This window comes from Pteropus vampyrus, unplaced genomic scaffold, assembly GCF_000151845.1.
Source record: "Pteropus vampyrus isolate Shadow unplaced genomic scaffold, Pvam_2.0 Scaffold135, whole genome shotgun sequence".
Taxonomy (NCBI): domain Eukaryota; kingdom Metazoa; phylum Chordata; class Mammalia; order Chiroptera; family Pteropodidae; genus Pteropus; species Pteropus vampyrus.
Window position 1 is genome coordinate 798178 of NW_011888916.1, and position 15526 is coordinate 813703.

Sequence of the window (15526 nt, forward strand, 5' to 3'; positions counted from 1 at the left end):
CCCGGCGGCGGGAGGCGGCGGGGCCGGGCCATGGGGGACGGAGCAGTCTGCAGCCGCCGGAGCCGGAAAGCCAGCCCCAGCCGGAGCGGCACCCCTTGCTGAGCCCCGAGCGCCGGGTGAGAGGGGAAAGCGCGCGTCCCCCAGCCCAGGGCCCCGAGATTCCAGACCTGGTCCCACGATCTGTGCCCAGGACCCGGTGAGAGGCGCTGGCGGCCAGACCCCGGCCTGGCGTTACCCTACCCCACCCCCATCCCTCGGCGTCCCCCGGGCTCCACTGCCCGCCCCCGGCCAGCTTCCCTTATTGTCCCTGCTCGCCCCGGCCTCGTGGCGCGGGGAGGCGCTCCACTCACGTTTTCCCGTTGCTTTGGCCCCCGCCCCCCATGTAGCCCCCCACCCTCAGGCTCCACACCCACTGGGTCTTTGCTGCCTCCCCCATCCCGGGGTGCCACGTGTTCAAGCGGCTCAGCCTTTCAGCCCCGCCCAAACGCACCTCAAAGCCTGGTGGTCAGCCTGACCCAGAACCCCTGTCCTGATGAGGGGTGGGAATGCTTGCACGTGGGGCCGGGCGTTGTGAGCTGCCAGGGAGCCTGTAGGTATGACTGTGTAAGTGCAGGATCAGCTGCTTTGTGAGTGTGTAAGTCTGTGTGTTACTGTCATCTGGGTGTGTCTGTGTATATGTATGTAGTTCTCTGTGTGTCTGAGTGCAGGTGACCATAGCTGGGACCAAAGGTGTCTGCGTGGTTATATGATGCCATGTATCTGTGAGTAAGACTCACCCTGCTCCCCGAAGCACTGCTAGAAGTGCCAACAGTAGTGTTACTGCTCTGTTGGAAACTGTGGCTCAGGCAAGACCCTTTCCTGCTGTGTTGAATGTTTCACGTCTGTCTCCAGGACCCAAGTGTTCCCCCTTCTGGGAATTAGAACCAGCAGTGTTGGGCAGGCCCCAGAGAGTTCATCCCAGTCCTAGAGTCTTAGGGGAGAGTTATCCTGTACCCCATCTTGTATTTTGACCTCTTGCTCCAGAGGGAAGGGATCCCAAAAACATCCTATCCATATTTGGGCCACCTGGATGCTGAGGGCCACTTCCCAGCCTGGTCCCAGCTGGCCTGTCCTGCTTGCCACTGGGACCTGTTTGACCAAACCACAGTCCACCATGGTCCTTGGAGAACTAAGTGAAGTCATGAGTACAAAGTGCTCTTGCATGGTAAGTACTCAATAAATGGTCTCCCTTCCCCAGACTACGAGTCCTGGGTTAAGGATGCTGCCCTATGGATGTCTGTTCTCCAGGGAACAGGTACACATTGGGTCTGTAGGCGCACACGTTTCCATGTTTAGGTATGAACCAGTGGGGTCAGAGGTCACATGTCCATGTTCCTGGGAATACCTGGGTGTGTGTATGTGTAAAGTCGTGCAATGAAGGTATGTACCTGAGTGTGAGGGTGTGTGAGGCTGTGCTTGTATGTCAGTGAGGATGAGGAACACAAGCATATATGGGTGAGTGCTCAGGTGTGTGAAGATGTGTGAGTAGTGAGTTGCCAGGGACTGTGTCTGTGTGTCTGTTTGCAGGTAGAATGTGAGTCTGTGAGTCAGAAGGTGTAAGCAGGTAAATGCGAGGATGCGGGTCCATGAGTGTGAGCAGTGGGCAGGAGGCGGGTAGGTAGCCTTGCTCGTTCAGCCCTGACCTGATGGGTCGGTTTCTCTCCTACCCCTGCTCAGGCTGGCAGCTGGATGCCCGGGCCCATTGGGCGGGCCTGAGGCTGCCTGCGGGATGAGCAGACTGCTGGGGGGGACGCTGGAGCGCGTCTGCAAGGCTGTGCTCCTTCTCTGCCTGCTGCACTTTCTCGTGGCCGTCATTCTCTACTTTGACGTCTACGCTCAGCACCTGGCCTTCTTCAGCCGCTTCAGTGCCCGTGGCCCTGCCCTTGCCCTTCACCCAGCTGCCAGCAGCAGCACCAACTGCTCCCGGCCCAACGCCACTGCCCCCAGCTCCGGGCTCCCTGAGGCCCCCAGTGTCCGGCCCGGCCCCACGGCTCCCATCTTGCCACCCTGTCCAGACTCTCCACCTGGTCTTGGTGAGCCTCCAGGGTAGGGCCTTTCCTATAGGGTGGGCAGACCTAACAATTTTGACTAGGGGAATGGAGTCTTGTCTTGACCCATGGGGATGACAGAGTTCCAGGTCTGTTGTAAGAGGATTGTTCCTGGGGTTCCCTTGCCCACCCCCAGGCTGAGGGAGAGGGCTGGTGTCCCTGGAGCTTGATGAAAACCTGATTCCTGCCACCGTCCTGCCTGCAGTGGGCCGACTGCTGATCGAGTTCACTTCGCCCATGCCACTGGAGCGGGTGCAGAGGGAGAACCCAGGTGTGCTCCTTGGTGGCCGCTATACACCGCCCGACTGCACCCCAGCCCAGACGGTGGCGGTCATCATCCCCTTTCGACACCGGGAGCACCATCTACGCTACTGGCTCCACTATATGCACCCCATCCTGAGGCGACAGCGGCTGCGCTACGGCATCTACGTCATCAACCAGGTGTGCTGCCTGTGACCCCCAGGCTGGGCACTAGGCACCACCAGAGAGCCCACAAGCACCCGTGGGTCTGGGGGCCCACACACCTTTTGTGTATATGTGGGTTTGGGGGCATTCGCGGGTCCTTGCCTGCCCATGGTTGTGTGCATATGTCAGTGTGCACATAGGAAAGCTTGTGTGTGCATGAAGGGGAGTACATGTGTGTGAATGCTGGCCTGTATACTAGTGGGTGTGTGCATGGCCTCAGTGGAGAAGAGCCCCACTGTCTACCTTTGGTGGGCCCCACCCCATGGTGGTGGAAGCCTAGGGTTGGCTGGCTATGAAGAGCTGTCGAGGGCCCCTAGGAGAGGGAGAGTTAGCCCCTGAAAGAGGGATGAAGTCTACCTAAGGGCCAAATGCTGGCCACAGCTGAGGCCCAGGAACTCAGCTCACCATCTGAGCCCTACCATAGGCCTGGCCAGGGCTGGTGGGGCCCAGTGAGGATCTGACACTCTTCCCCACAGAGAACTCCCAAATTTGGACTTGGATCCTTATAGGCTCTAGGATGATGGCATATGACTGGAGTTGGAGCAGGGACCGGTGGGAACACCAAGGGGCCTAGTCTGGCCCTGGGGGTGGGAAACAATGGTTGAGATGGGTATTGAAGTATGAACAAGCATCATCTGGCAGAGGGACTGGAGAAAGAAAGCAAGCATTCTAGACGGAAGGACTGGAGGACCCAGGCCCTAGCAAGAGAACTGGTCTTGTGTGTTTGGAATTGTTGGCTGAGGTGTGGGGTCCAATATGAAGTTGGATAACAAAGATGAGGCTGGAGAAGCCGATGGAGAAGAGTCTCACAAGGCATGTGAAGCATTTGAAACTGAGCCCGATGGTGGTAAGGCACCATTGTAAGGTTTTAACGGGGGGAATAACGTGGATGTTTGCTTATTAGAAAGATCACTCTGATTACATGTGGAGAACGAGTTGAAAGAGGGAGACTAGAGGCAGGGTTACCAGTGGGAAGAGGCTGCAATGTTGAAAGAGATGGTAAACATGCATATGAGCCAGGCGGTAGTTGTGGGGTCGAAAGGAACCATGTGACACAAATAGTGGAGAGTAAGGAAAGGGAGATGCCAAGATACCTTGAGGGCTTCTGTCTTGGCTGGCTGCTGTGTAGATGGCTGTGCCTGTGAGCAAACTGGCAACGTAGCTGGATAAGGTCTAGGGGAGAGCGTGACTGAATTCTTTTCTGTGTGTGATGAGTCTGAGTGCATGAGGGAAGTGTGAGAGAAACGTTTAGACAAATTAGTTGACCTAGGAGTGAGGTCTGAGGTGGAGAGAGGTATCTGGGAGCCACCAGTATGCAGGTGATCCCTAAAACCAACAACGTCCATCCTGCCCAGGAATCACACGAACCTGAGAGGAGAAAGCCAGCATGTAAGAGACGGTTGCAGAAAGAGAAAGACTGCCACAGATGCTGTGAAGGTTGGCCGGAAAGGTTAGAGGAGACTTAGGAGAGTGTGGTGTTCTGGAAGCCCAGGAGTTAGTGTCAAGAAGGAAGCATGGCAGCTGCATGAGGACTGCCGGGGGAGTAAGGAAGGATGTGGATCAAGAAGCGTCCAGTGGATTTAGTAACAAGGTGGGCCCAGCGAGAGCCATTTCGGGGGCATGGTGGAGGCGGAAGCAGATTGCAGTGGGTTGAAGAAGGAATCAGATTTGACAAAATGGAAATAGCCAATTGGAGACAACTCCTTAAAAAAAAACCCCTCTGCCAAGAAGGGATGGCAAAAGGTAGGGTGGTGGCTAGAGGGAGGTTTTTTTTCAGATGGGAGAGAATTGTGCATGTGTTATGAGCTGTGTTAGAGAAACTTAGGGCTCTTGGCTGGTGAAAGAGGTTGGAAAGGAGTGCTGATGAGCCGGGAGAAAATGGAGAGTTGCTCCAAGGGCTGGTGGGAGAGAAGGTACAGGGGAGGGAGGGAAGAGAGCATGTGGGGCCGGGTAGTTCAGGGTTCTAGGGGAACAGCTCCCATCTCATCAGGCCCAGGCTGGCTGGTGGAGAGGAAGGGTCACTATTCCTTTTCTTTTTCTAGATGGGCCTACTCAAAGACCCCCTCTCCAGGAGCCTCTCTGGCTACAGCCTGGAGATAGTAGGTTGGGGCAGGGGGCACAGGGGTCAGCTTCTTCGACAGAGTCCTTGTCCTGGCTAGAATTTGGAACTCGAGCCTGGATCCCAGTCTCAAGGAGACCTAGCCCTGCAGCCCCATTTCTCGGGGGACCCCGGGCTCACTGGACCATGACTGCCTAAAGAGCCTGTGCTTGTCATTTTGTTGGGAGACAAGTGAATCTAGCCCAATCCTGTCCTGGTCTCAGAGGATGCCCAAGGAGTTGGATATGGATCCATATGAGCCAGAGGGGACAGGTGGCTGAGGCTCAGTAGCTCAGTGGCTGTCATTTCTCTATCTTAGACACTGGTCATTTGGGATATTCGTTGTCTCACTTCAAGACTGTGCTCAACAGGGATATAGTGTGCTTAGGGCTGCTCATCTCCAGGTCCCCAGTGGCACAAAGAAAATGCCTTGTACAAAGAACAGGGCCATGAGATGTGTTTGAGTGAATGAATGAAATAGCTCTAAATAACAGTTTAAGTGACACTGGCATACGTGAAACACCCAGGAGGAAATTAATAATAATACTGTGGCAGGGGGGTTTGGTCAGGGAGGTCTTCCAGACATGGGTTTGACAAGCAGAGGAGAACATTCTAGGCGGGGGGGAATTGCTAACACCAAGGGCCAGGCAAGAAAGAGTCTGGCATATTTGGGGCCACTGAGGAATGTAGTGTAGCTTGGCCTTGGGGTCTGAGGACAGTGGCCAGAGAGGAGATTAGAGCCAAATTATGAAAGGCCTTGGAAGGCCAGGTCCAGGGTAAAGAGCAAAGAGCTGAACTTGATCCTGAGAGTCTGCAGGAGTCACGGGGGGTGGGGGGGTTCAGGGAGTGAGTGGTGGTAGGCTTGTGGGGACTGCTCTGGACAGTGGTCAAGTGGCAGGTGCTTGCCAGTTATAGGCCCAGAGCTGACCTCTTCTCTTTACCAACCCCAGCATGGTGAGGACACATTCAACCGGGCCAAGCTGCTCAATGTGGGCTTCCTGGAGGTGCTGAAGGAGGACGCCACTTACGACTGCTTCATCTTCAGTGATGTGGACCTGGTCCCCATGGATGACCGCAACCTGTACCGCTGTGGCGACCAGCCCCGCCACTTCGCCATTGCCATAGACAAGTTTGGCTTCCGGTGAGGGCTCCCTTTTCAGCTGGACCCAGACCTCCCACCCCCACCATCCCTATCTCCCCCACCACACCTAGGCCCTCATTGCCAGCCCCAGTGCCCCACTTGCTCCTGGCCCCTGGGCACACTCTCCCTTATCCCAGCTCTTGTCCTCCAACTGGAATCCCTTCAGGCCCCTCACTGACACCTGCCCTCCCACGCCATAGGCTGCCCTATGCTGGCTACTTTGGAGGCGTGTCAGGCCTGAGTAAAGCCCAATTTCTGAGAATCAATGGCTTCCCCAACGAGTACTGGGGCTGGGGTGGTGAGGACGACGACATCTTCAACCGGTGAGTAGAGACGAGGTGGGCAGTAGACTGGGTGCGTGAGAGGGCGCGGCGCAGCCTGGGTGGGGCTCCGTGCCATTCCTGGTGCCTGCTCCAGTCCATCTGTCCCCGTCCCCAGGATCTCCCTGACTGGGATGAAGATCTCGCGCCCAGACATCCGCATAGGCCGCTACCGCATGATCAAGCACGACCGGGACAAGCATAACGAGCCCAATCCTCAGAGGTGACCCCCAGCACCCCTGAGCTCAGGGCCCCTAACCCCTTACTCCCTGAGGTGGCCCCTAGTACCATGGATCCCCAGAGGTGATCCCAAGGACATTGACCCGTGATTCTTAGAGGTGACTCTCAGCACCCCTGATCCCTGTTTCCTATCCCACCAGCTCAGCCTCACACCAGACAGCTCTCACTCCTATGGCCTGATTCCTAGAGGTGACTTAAATATAAAGGCAGGCTCAAATCGTCACTGAGTAGATCGCATTCCCATTGGTGTCCTCACAGACCTCACTTGTGCCAGAGCAGATAGAACGAGAGATAGTGGGTACTGGACTCAGTTCGTGTGCCTGGGGACCCAACAAAGATGTCCTGAGCAATGTGGGGTGGGGAGTGGAAAGACAATACTGATCCCTCTGAGACTGGAGTGGGTGGCAGTCTGAGGAAGTAGCAGCATTTGGTGTCTGATGCTGGCTGGGAGAAGTGCCTGAGGGCATGTGAAATGTAGACAAGGGCTTCCGGATGGTGCTTGGGACCGTCTGGTGCCAAACCTTGGAGTTAGGGAGGCCCAGAGCTGGATATCCACATGAAGTTCATTCTAGGGAAAGAGACAGGCAGTTATAACACAGGTGATCAGGGCAAGGTGTTGTCCTTGCAGTGATGATGGGAGGCTTCCTGGAGGAGGTGATAGTAAATTGGAGTTTGAAAAAGTTATTCATTCAGCAGATATTTGTCACACACCTACCCTGGGCCCAGGGCTATATTCACCAAGCTAATGGAGTAGGCCAGTTTGGATAAAAGGAAATAGTATGTGTAGGAGTCTGGAATGTGAACATGTATGGTATATGCTGAGAATCTGAAACTCTTGGGTGTTAAAATTTCTGAGAGTTGGAAATGACAGTAGATGGGATCAGTGCTGGGTGTTTGGGGGTCTCAAATTCTAGGTTGGGATTTGACTTCCCAACCTAGGATTTGAGTTTCACTTTTGTCCCAGGGATGCTGGGAAGTCACGGAAGGGCTTTAAGCAGGGAAGGGACAAGATCCAATTTGGGTCTGGAAGGATCACCCTCTGAGCCTGAAGAAGTTAAAGAGCTGGCAGAGCTCCTGGGTGGAGCTGGAGGAAGCCCACCAAGCCTGAAGGAATTGACAGAACCCCAGGGGTGTGCCAGGCATAAGACTGCTGTGCCCCAGCTGGAACAGTAGGATTGTTCTGCTCTGAACCCAGGGTTTAAGAGTGGGGGAGGGAGGTTGCTGCACTGATGTAAGGTTGATGTTTGGCAGAAACACAAAGCACTGGGCATCTAGGGAGCTGATGAAAAAGCAGTTCAGATAAACATGGTGAGCAGGGAAGGGATGAGAGACTGCGAGAAGAGGGCTTTAGGGCATCAGAGAGAGTACTCAGTGTTGGGATGGCTGTGGAAAGGGATCTGAGCGGAGTTCAGAAGAATGGGAAGACCCAAACAGTTGGGATGAGGGTGGGAGTAGAGCACTAGAAGCACATGCCAGCACCCTTGGTCCTGTTTCAGGATTAGCCATCATTAATCAGTGATAACTGCCTTGGGTGGGGAAATGGCAAGATAACATAACATTCTGGCTAAAGGAACTCTCATCTACCTAGCTGCTCTCGCTTCAAATCTAGTTCTCCTGTATTCTTCCCCTCACTCTGCATGTCCCGACTATCAGCAGGTCATATCAGTGCCACTCCTCAAACATGTCTGAGCCCATCTTTTCCCTTTACTAACTCTACCCTAGTGCAGCCACTGTCATCTTGCCTGGACTACTGCAGTAACCTCTCACTGCTTTCCCTGCTTTCCCCTTGCCCTTCTACAGTTCATGTCCCCTGTCCCTCCTTCCCCCCCAAACTGGGCTAAAAATCCCTCAGTGTCTTCTCATCCACAGATTTTTTTAGAAAAACTGCTTCCTCTGACTTACCAGAACCCTGCTCATGCATTTTCTAACCTCTGAGCGAATCTTACTGTTTCTTCCCTTGGCCCATTAGGCTTTAGCCACTTAGCTGAGCAAATATTCATTCCTGCTTTAGGGTCAGCATGTGCTGTTACCTATGCCTGGAATGTTCTTGCCCCTGCTGTCAGTTTGATATCATATTCTCAACCCTTCCAAGTCAGTCATCTTGGTCTCCCTCTCCTAGCTTTCTTAGCACTCTGATGTGTTACTTGTCTGTTACCTTTCTCCCCTAGGAGAATAGACTTGTCATAAAAGGAAGGACCTTGCTTTTCTTTTCATGGCTGTGTTCTTGGTGCTTAGAGTAGAGCCTGGCACATGGAGACTGCTCAATAAATAGATGGTGAAGGAGTGACTAAAGGATGAGGAACAGAAGAGATGGCACAAGATGATGGGTTTGGGGAGTAAAGATGATACATCTGATACAGGACACATTGTATTTGAGGTGCCTATGGGATGCCCCTTACCTGGAACTAAGGCTTAGAAGGAGGGTCTGAAATGAGAGAAAAATTTGTAAGGTGTTACATTTCTGGACTCACAGAGGTGAGATTTCTGTTTTGAAGGCAGATGCAAGAGCAAAAGGCTCCAAACAGGTGGAGGGCGGAGGGGTGGCAAGGAGAACCGACTCACCCCTGGAAGAAGCCAGATGGCTTAAGCTTTGGCCCCAGAATTGGGTTTGGTGGTTAGCCCTGATCTGGACCCATTTCCATCTCGTCTAGGTTTACCAAGATTAAAAACACGAAGCTGACCATGAAGCGGGACGGCATCGGGTCAGTGCGGTACCAAGTCTTGGAAGTGTCTTGGCAACCGCTGTTCACCAACATCACAGTGGACATTGGGCGGCCCCCGTCATGGCCCCCCTGGGGCTGACACTGATTCTCTGCCAAGGATTGCCTGCCAGAGGACTGACCTGCAGCCTGGCTGGCGGCTACTCTGGGGGGGATCCCCCAGGACTGAGACTCTGGGCTCTGTTTTCTGAGAGTCTTCAGTAGGCCCCCAGCTGCACCTGGAAGTTTCAGAACCTATTTTGGGGGGCTTCCATCCTGGGGAGACCCCTCAAGTGTGTCCCTCTCTGGGGTCAGCCCTCCTTCTTGCCCCTCCCTCCCAGCCCAGCCCCCTCACTGTCAGGGTCGGGCCAGCCCCTGCACTGCCTCACTGAGTGGCCTGGGCTAGGTCACTCCACCTCTCTGTGCCTCAGTTTCCCCCCCCTTGAGTCTCCTAGGGCCTGGAAGAGTGGGAGGTGTGACTAAGGAGCAGCGCCGCTTCCAGGGGGAGTTCTCAGACCTGGGGATCCTTCTTGCTCCCAAGGGAGGGGAAACCTTTTTCATTCAACATTGTAGGGGGCAAACTCTGGTGGCCTCCTGCTGAGGAGCAACCCCAGGAGGGGACCAGAGGGGGTGTTGTGTTGCTGCCTGGGATCTTGGGGTTGGGCTTTGTGTGGGTGGCAGGTAGGGTTTGGATCAGTTTGGTTCCTGCCTCCCTGTCTCAGAGAAGGCAGTAACCCCAGGGCCAGCTTGTGTTTGTATATTGCACAGAAACTTGTGTGGGTGCTTTAGTAAAAAACATGAATGGATCAGCCCCTTTGTCTGTTTGGAGATGGGAATCTGGGTCCCTGGACCCAGCCCCTGAGTGTGTTGTGGGAGGGTTCCTGACCCAACCTATTGGTTTGGCCAGGTTTAGACCAGGCTGTCTTGGTTCCCTAGGTCCCTCCAAGGGGGAAGGTTTACCCGCCACTGCCTCCGGGCCAGGAGAGGCAACGAGTAGTAAACTCAGTGGGCCCAGATTTCTCAGTTTTCTGCCTGTCCCGAAGCCGAAGCGTGCCAGGGATGAGCGTAAGGTGCTTGGGGTCAGAGCCTCACGGATGGTTTGGACTCTAAAACCACCTATCTCATCTGTGGGTCCGACTCAGTAAGCCGGCACCGTCCTCTAGACCTGAAACAGGCAGGGGAGGGGGCACACGGGGGCGGGGCTAGGGGTAGCGGCATGGTTTCCTGGGTGACGGTCACGCGGAAGAGGCGGGGTTAGTGTCCTGCTCTCCGTCGCCCGGCTCCTGGGGGCAGTGACCAGGAACCGTGGCCCCCGAGAGCTAACCAGAGCTGGGCAGAAGAGACGGCACCAGACACTGGCAGCTCCAGACCGGGTAATTTAGTCGTGGGGCCTAACCGCAGGACGAGGGTGGGGCTGGGAAGAGGCCTGCGAGCGAAGGGCTGAGGGCGTGGCCTGTGAGCTAGGGAAGGGGGCGGGGTGTGTGTGGGCGTGGCCCGGCCGGGGACCACTAGCCTTCTGTCCTGCAGGTCTGAGCGTGGGGTTGTGCGTCTCCGTGCGGGGCGCCAGCGGGCCATGCCTGGGGACTCTCCGTCGCTGTGGGAGCTGGTGGAGGAGAACGTTCCGCTCCCGGAGCGGCCCGAAGTGAAGAGGATTCTGGGGGAGACGACAGTGGACCTGAGCCTGGAGCTGTGGGCAGAGGTCAGGGAAGTGGGAAGGGGGGCCACACCCCAGGCCTGTCCCACGACTCAGGTGACTTCCCCACCTCCTCCTGCTCTGCGGGGTAACTAAAGATCCTTTTGGATCTCACAGTCTAGCCCTCTCCTGTTTAACTCCGCCCTGCCCCTCACTCCCCCAGTCGCTCTCACTCCCGTCACTTCCCTCCCCAGTCTCAAGGTGTCTTAGCTCTCCTTGCAGGTGGTGATGTTACAGTCATTGCTCCGAGAGGCTCGATCCTCCCAATCCCCTCGCTCCCGCCCCATCTCTGACCCATCCTCCCTTCTGGCCCCCCCACCCCTCCTAAGAGACCTTGTGCGCCAGGAACTGCGGCAGCTGCTCCAAGGTCTCCGCCAGAAGGCCATCTATGAGGGCAGGTAGGAGCCTCAGAGCTGGCACTAGGCCCAGTCTCCAGAACTTAGCCCTGCACCTGACAAGGGGTCAGGGTTGCCTTTCCTGTGGTTGCCCCGAGTTTTCTTCATGTGCACCTTCTGCAGGGACCAGACCGAGGCTTGGGTCCAGTATAGCCCCAGGGTCTTGCGTTTTGCATTGGAGGAGCCCAGGTGTGATTTTCCAGAACAGGAGATATCTCAGAGAGCTGGTGAACCCAGGTAAAGTGGCGATAGGAGAGGAGGGGTCTGTCCCTGCTGGGCAGAGGGCCCCAGCTAATTGGTGGGTCCCACCTGGCTCCATGCAGGAGCTCCTGGTCTGGGGCTGGACACTTCTATAGCCACTTGTGGTAAGCATGAGTATATGCAGTAAAGGGCTGCAGAAGCCCAAGAGATATCTCTCAAGCCTGGGGGCAGGCAAGGCTTCCTGGAAAAGGTGGCTGGATTGATCTGGGTCTTGGAATAGTGGAACAGATTCCCAGGCAGATGAAAGAGAGAAGAGCTTTGCAGGAAGAGGAAGCACTGTATTCAAGCGTGGGTGGGAGGAAAGGAGGCTGCGTCCACTAGTCACTTGATCCTCTGGCTTGGAGAACAGGAGTGAGGGCTGGGATAGAGAGAGCTGGAGACTGGATGAGATAAATGAGCAGGAGTGTGTTCATAAGAAGTGATTGGCAGCAACTTATTTCTGATTCTCACACAACCCTTTGAAGTGGATGATGTCCCTAGTTTGCAGATAAGGAAACTAAAGCTCAGAAAAGATCACTGATTTGGCCAAGGTCACACACAGTAAAGGGTAGCAGAGCCCATTTGCATACCCATCAAACCCAGACTCCCGAACTCATCTTTGCACTGTATCATGTTGCCTTTGTGAGAAAAGACACAAAACTGTCTAGAAGTGGCATTTGTGTCCTAAAGGCCTGGGGTGAGGCAACGTGGGGAGAGTGATGTCAACTTCATCTGCCAACAGCAGTCTCAGAGACCTTAGTGTCATCAAGGATGAATTGAACATGTCCAACATTGACCAGGTTGCCGGACACCTGCGGTGAGGTCCCTGAGTGTGTGGTGGGGGTGGAAACAGGGAGGAGGGGACTGGGGCTAGATCTTGAAGTACTGGGGCTAAGAGAGGGGAGGAGGCAGCATACCTGGATTGGGAGAGAGCCAGGGGAACAAGACTTAGAGATGGAAAGGCAGGTTGCTACAGAGCTAGTTGCTGCTGGGAAGTAGCCAAGTATAGATGTCAGCAGGGACCGTGGTCTGAGGATTTTCATCCTGAGCTGGTTGCCGGAGGGGTGTGGGTGGGGGGAACCACAGATAGTTTTAAGTAGGGGAAGGGCTGTGATATGGGGAAGAATGAATGCAGGATGGGTAGCAGGCCCAGTGCAGTAGTACAGAAGAAAGAATGGTGCCTGCTGGGGTGGGTGCTATGAGATATGCAAGGAGTGAACACATTCTGTCCAGAAAGAGGCTTGGCAGGGGCTGGAGGGCTGTGCTCGATGGCACATGGGCAGCAGAGAGCAAGGTGGGCTGAGAAAGGAGGGTCTGGAGGGGACTTCTGGTGAGGCTAGAGGTCGGGGCTATGTGGAGGGCTCAGTGGAGATCTGGTCCTGTGGCACTGGTTCTGGCTGCTGCACACCCACGTGTCCCAGAGGCCTCTTGGAAGAGGAGTGTCGCACCTTAGAGAGGAAGATCCCCATCCTGCAGGTGAGCTGTATCCCTGGTCCTACTCCCCGCCTCCCTAGCCTTTCTTCTGAGTGTAGGCATGGCTACCTCTTGCCTGGTGTACATGTGTGTCTATGTGCGTATGTGCATGTAAAGGCCGTGTGAGTCCTGTGTCCATTTCTCAAGTGTATACTTCTTGTGTGTGTGAATTAAAAAACCCAAGATTCTGGTTGAGCCCCTAAGTTCAAGGTCAGCACTTTTAGATTAACCTGCTGAATTGGCTCCCTGGTCTTTTGCCTCCTTCTCTTCCCTAAACCTGGGTCTAGGCTAGCCACCACCTTGCCAAGCTGGGCTTTTCAGCGAGGCTGATGTTCCCCTGGGTGTTTGCCCTGAGGTGGCCGGCATGAGGGGGCTGGCATGGGATGGTTCCTGGGCCCTGCCGTGGGGCTCTTGGCCTTTGTATCCTGCCTTACTCCACTCCTGCCATAAGGCCTGAGCACTGAGCCAGCTCTCCCTGCAGCGCTGCCTGGAAGAAGAGTATACAGGGGCACCCCAGCCCTCTGAGGCAATCCTAGAGCCCACCCTGGCAGGTGAGGACCCTGGGCAGGCCCCTGAGTACCCAGCTTCCTTCTCCCCACCTCACCCTTATACACACCCTAGAAGAGCTGGGCACTTCATCTCAGATATACCTCTCCTCCAGAGCTAAAGGAACAGAAGGCAGCCATGCAACTGGAGCTGCAGGCACCTCTGAGGCCTTCCTGTGTCTCCCGCGGCCACAGGTAAACCAGAGCAGATCGACAGCTGGACAGGGTGGGCTAAAGGTCAGGCTACAGCCTCTCATGGCTACTATTCCTTGTTTAGGCAGCAGCCCTCGGGTTCGTCCAGCCAGGGCCTCAGACCCTTGTCTTGCCTCCGTGGGACTACTGGAGTTTTGGCTGGGCCTCTCCAGTGCTGCCTGCCTGCCCCTCCTCTGGAATGCAGGCCTCAACGCCTGGCTGCCACCTGCCACTGGGGACGGAAGCTTCAGTACAGTCCCAGGAAAAGGCTAGCTTCTACCCCAATGTCCAGTGCAGCGCCCCAGGCCCCAACCTGATGGGCTAGTCACAAAGTAGGCTTTAGCTTCAGCTTCTGCTGGAACTCTCCCCATCTGCTGCGGCCACCTCTCAGCTGCTGCAGCACAGCTACCTCAGATTTAGTCTTGGATGGGCCCTCACCAGGACCCAGAGGCTGTCTGGCTGGCTGGTTCTCACCCCACCCCTTGCCAAGTCCCTGATATCTGGTCCTGACCATCACAGCCTTTGGCCTTTCTCCTCCCAGGCCTCCAGAAAGGCCTGCTGAGCACGAGCAGTGCAGAAGTCTCATCCCAGCCCTGACTCCTGTCCCTCTGGGGGACCCAGACAAAGCACAGTAGCAGCTCAGAGACAGGAATAGAAATTTCATTAAAATCTATGGACTTTAAAATCCTAGTGGTGCACGGATGGGTGGGGGTGGATGGCGCACCGTTATTGCTACAGAGAATTAGAGGCGGCTCTTCCGGGGCTTACTGCACAGAGGGGCACAGAGGGGCACAGAGGATGGACAAATGGACACTGCAGGGCTTGAGGAAAGGAGTTCTGGTTCCAGAGAGGAGATGGGGCATGTGGGCTGGGGCCATTTGGCACGTGAACAAGGGCGACCCAATTTGGGAAGACAGGGTGTTTAGCCTGGTGGAGGGAGGGCAAGGGGGCGACGTTTAGGGTCCCCTTCCCCACGGCTCTGGGTTCAGACCTTCTGCTGAGCAGCACTCCACCCCTGACCCCCAGAAACTAGTGCTTTGGGCAGGCTGCTGAGTCATGGGCCTTTGCTGGCTAGGCCTGGCCGCCAGGGCTGGCATGAGGCGCGGAAACCCCAGGGCAGGCGAGTGAGGTGCAGGCAGGCCTGGAAGACAGACTGGGCCCGAGGCTGGGGGCAAGGGAGTGGCAACCACAGTTAACACAATTTTTACAAAAATAATTGCACAGACAAACAGGGCTGGACAGCACAGCCTGACAAGTAACACTGTACAGCCCCCTAGCCCCTCTCCCTGCCTCCAGGTAGGAAGATCCAAATTTGCTTGGGCAGAGGCTAGGGTCTGCTCTGAGGGCAGGAACACTGGTCAGGAGGCTGGAGGCCCAAGGACAGGGACAGGTAAGGGGGCCCACCCAGAACCTCAGCTCAGGGCAGAGTGTGGGGGCATCAGAGGCCACATAAAGCCCCGCAGGCCTCTGGGGACCTGGCCCAAGACCCCTAAAAAGTGCTTTGGCCCCTACCCGTCAACCCTACCTTCCCCTCTCCCCTCAGCTGCCATCTTGGCATCCAGAGGACCTGTAAACACTGGGGACACGAGCACGAATGACCGCACTAGCAGTGGTGGCCAAGGTGACAGCAGCTGCCCTGGTCAGGGCTTGGCAGGGACAGGCAGTGACACCTGTCCACTGCCTCCCCAGTCTCTGTGATGGGAACACAGGACGGGGCTGAGGCACTCCCCGGCAGCTGTGCTCATATCCGGGAGTCCTGCAGACGGCTGGAGCCATTGCTGCCCACCACGGGGATCTGGGCCTTGTCCGGGTGCAGTGGCTGGACCTCAAGCCCATCTTCAGGAGAGGGTGGTATGGTGGGGGCATAGCGTCCAGTCCGGTGCTCCAGGAGGGCGGGGCCCCAATCTCTGCTGGGCTTTGTGGCATTTTTCAAACGCT

The 15526-nt window shown here is 55.9% G+C and overlaps 3 protein-coding genes across 11 annotated transcripts in view; 2 read left to right on the plus strand and 1 right to left on the minus strand.

Moving 5' to 3' along the window:
- On the plus strand, positions 1 to 9856 carry B4GALT2 (beta-1,4-galactosyltransferase 2). 7 transcript variants are annotated; one of them, XM_011367540.2, is made up of 9 exons: positions 60 to 116; positions 1024 to 1204; positions 1336 to 1419; positions 1717 to 2072; positions 2293 to 2528; positions 5601 to 5791; positions 5992 to 6114; positions 6230 to 6334; positions 9003 to 9856. In XM_011367540.2, exons 4-9 carry the CDS (start codon positions 1769 to 1771, stop codon positions 9151 to 9153), a joined length of 1110 nt encoding a protein of 369 aa, XP_011365842.1. In that variant the 5' UTR covers positions 60 to 116; positions 1024 to 1204; positions 1336 to 1419; positions 1717 to 1768; the 3' UTR covers positions 9154 to 9856. The 7 variants fall into 7 exon arrangements, with proteins under 7 accessions (XP_011365841.1, XP_011365843.1, XP_011365846.1 ...); XM_011367542.2 differs by lacking the exon at positions 1336 to 1419; XM_011367539.2 differs by lacking the exons at positions 1024 to 1204; positions 1336 to 1419 and having other exon boundaries at positions 1 to 116.
- Positions 9857 to 10005: 149 nt separating this feature from the next.
- Positions 10006 to 14273, plus strand: CCDC24 (coiled-coil domain containing 24). Its single transcript, XM_023535008.1, has 10 exons — positions 10006 to 10120; positions 10578 to 10749; positions 10966 to 11141; positions 11262 to 11375; positions 11462 to 11503; positions 12121 to 12195; positions 12800 to 12854; positions 13333 to 13402; positions 13513 to 13591; positions 13674 to 14273. The coding sequence occupies exons 1-10, from the start codon at positions 10110 to 10112 to the stop codon at positions 13903 to 13905; spliced, it is 1026 nt and encodes a 341-aa protein (XP_023390776.1). The 5' UTR covers positions 10006 to 10109; the 3' UTR covers positions 13906 to 14273.
- The window catches only part of SLC6A9 (solute carrier family 6 member 9), a 31418-nt gene continuing 30124 nt past the window's right edge, over positions 14233 to 15526 (minus strand). For all 3 annotated transcript variants that reach the window (XM_011367545.2, XM_011367546.2, XM_023535005.1), the window contains one exon: positions 14233 to 15524. In XM_011367545.2, coding sequence (XP_011365847.1) covers positions 15330 to 15524 — 195 coding nt within the window. In that variant the 3' untranslated portion in view covers positions 14233 to 15329. The remainder of the gene's footprint in view (positions 15525 to 15526) is intronic.

Bases quoted from the DNA above. Each gene is read 5' to 3' on its own strand.
- CCDC24 (XM_023535008.1), top strand. The intron at 10,750-10,965 runs GTCAGGGAAGTG...CTCTCCTTGCAG, and splicing joins GCCTGGAGCTGTGGGCAGAG to GTGGTGATGTTACAGTCATT. The intron at 11,142-11,261 runs GTAGGAGCCTCA...CACCTTCTGCAG, and splicing joins AAGGCCATCTATGAGGGCAG to GGACCAGACCGAGGCTTGGG.
- B4GALT2 (XM_011367539.2), top strand. From the start codon at position 1,769: ATGAGCAGACTGCTGGGGGGGACGCTGGAGCGCGTCTGCAAGGCTGTG. The intron at 5,792-5,991 runs GTGAGGGCTCCC...CCCACGCCATAG, and splicing joins ATAGACAAGTTTGGCTTCCG to GCTGCCCTATGCTGGCTACT. The intron at 6,115-6,229 runs GTGAGTAGAGAC...CCCCGTCCCCAG, and splicing joins GACGACGACATCTTCAACCG to GATCTCCCTGACTGGGATGA.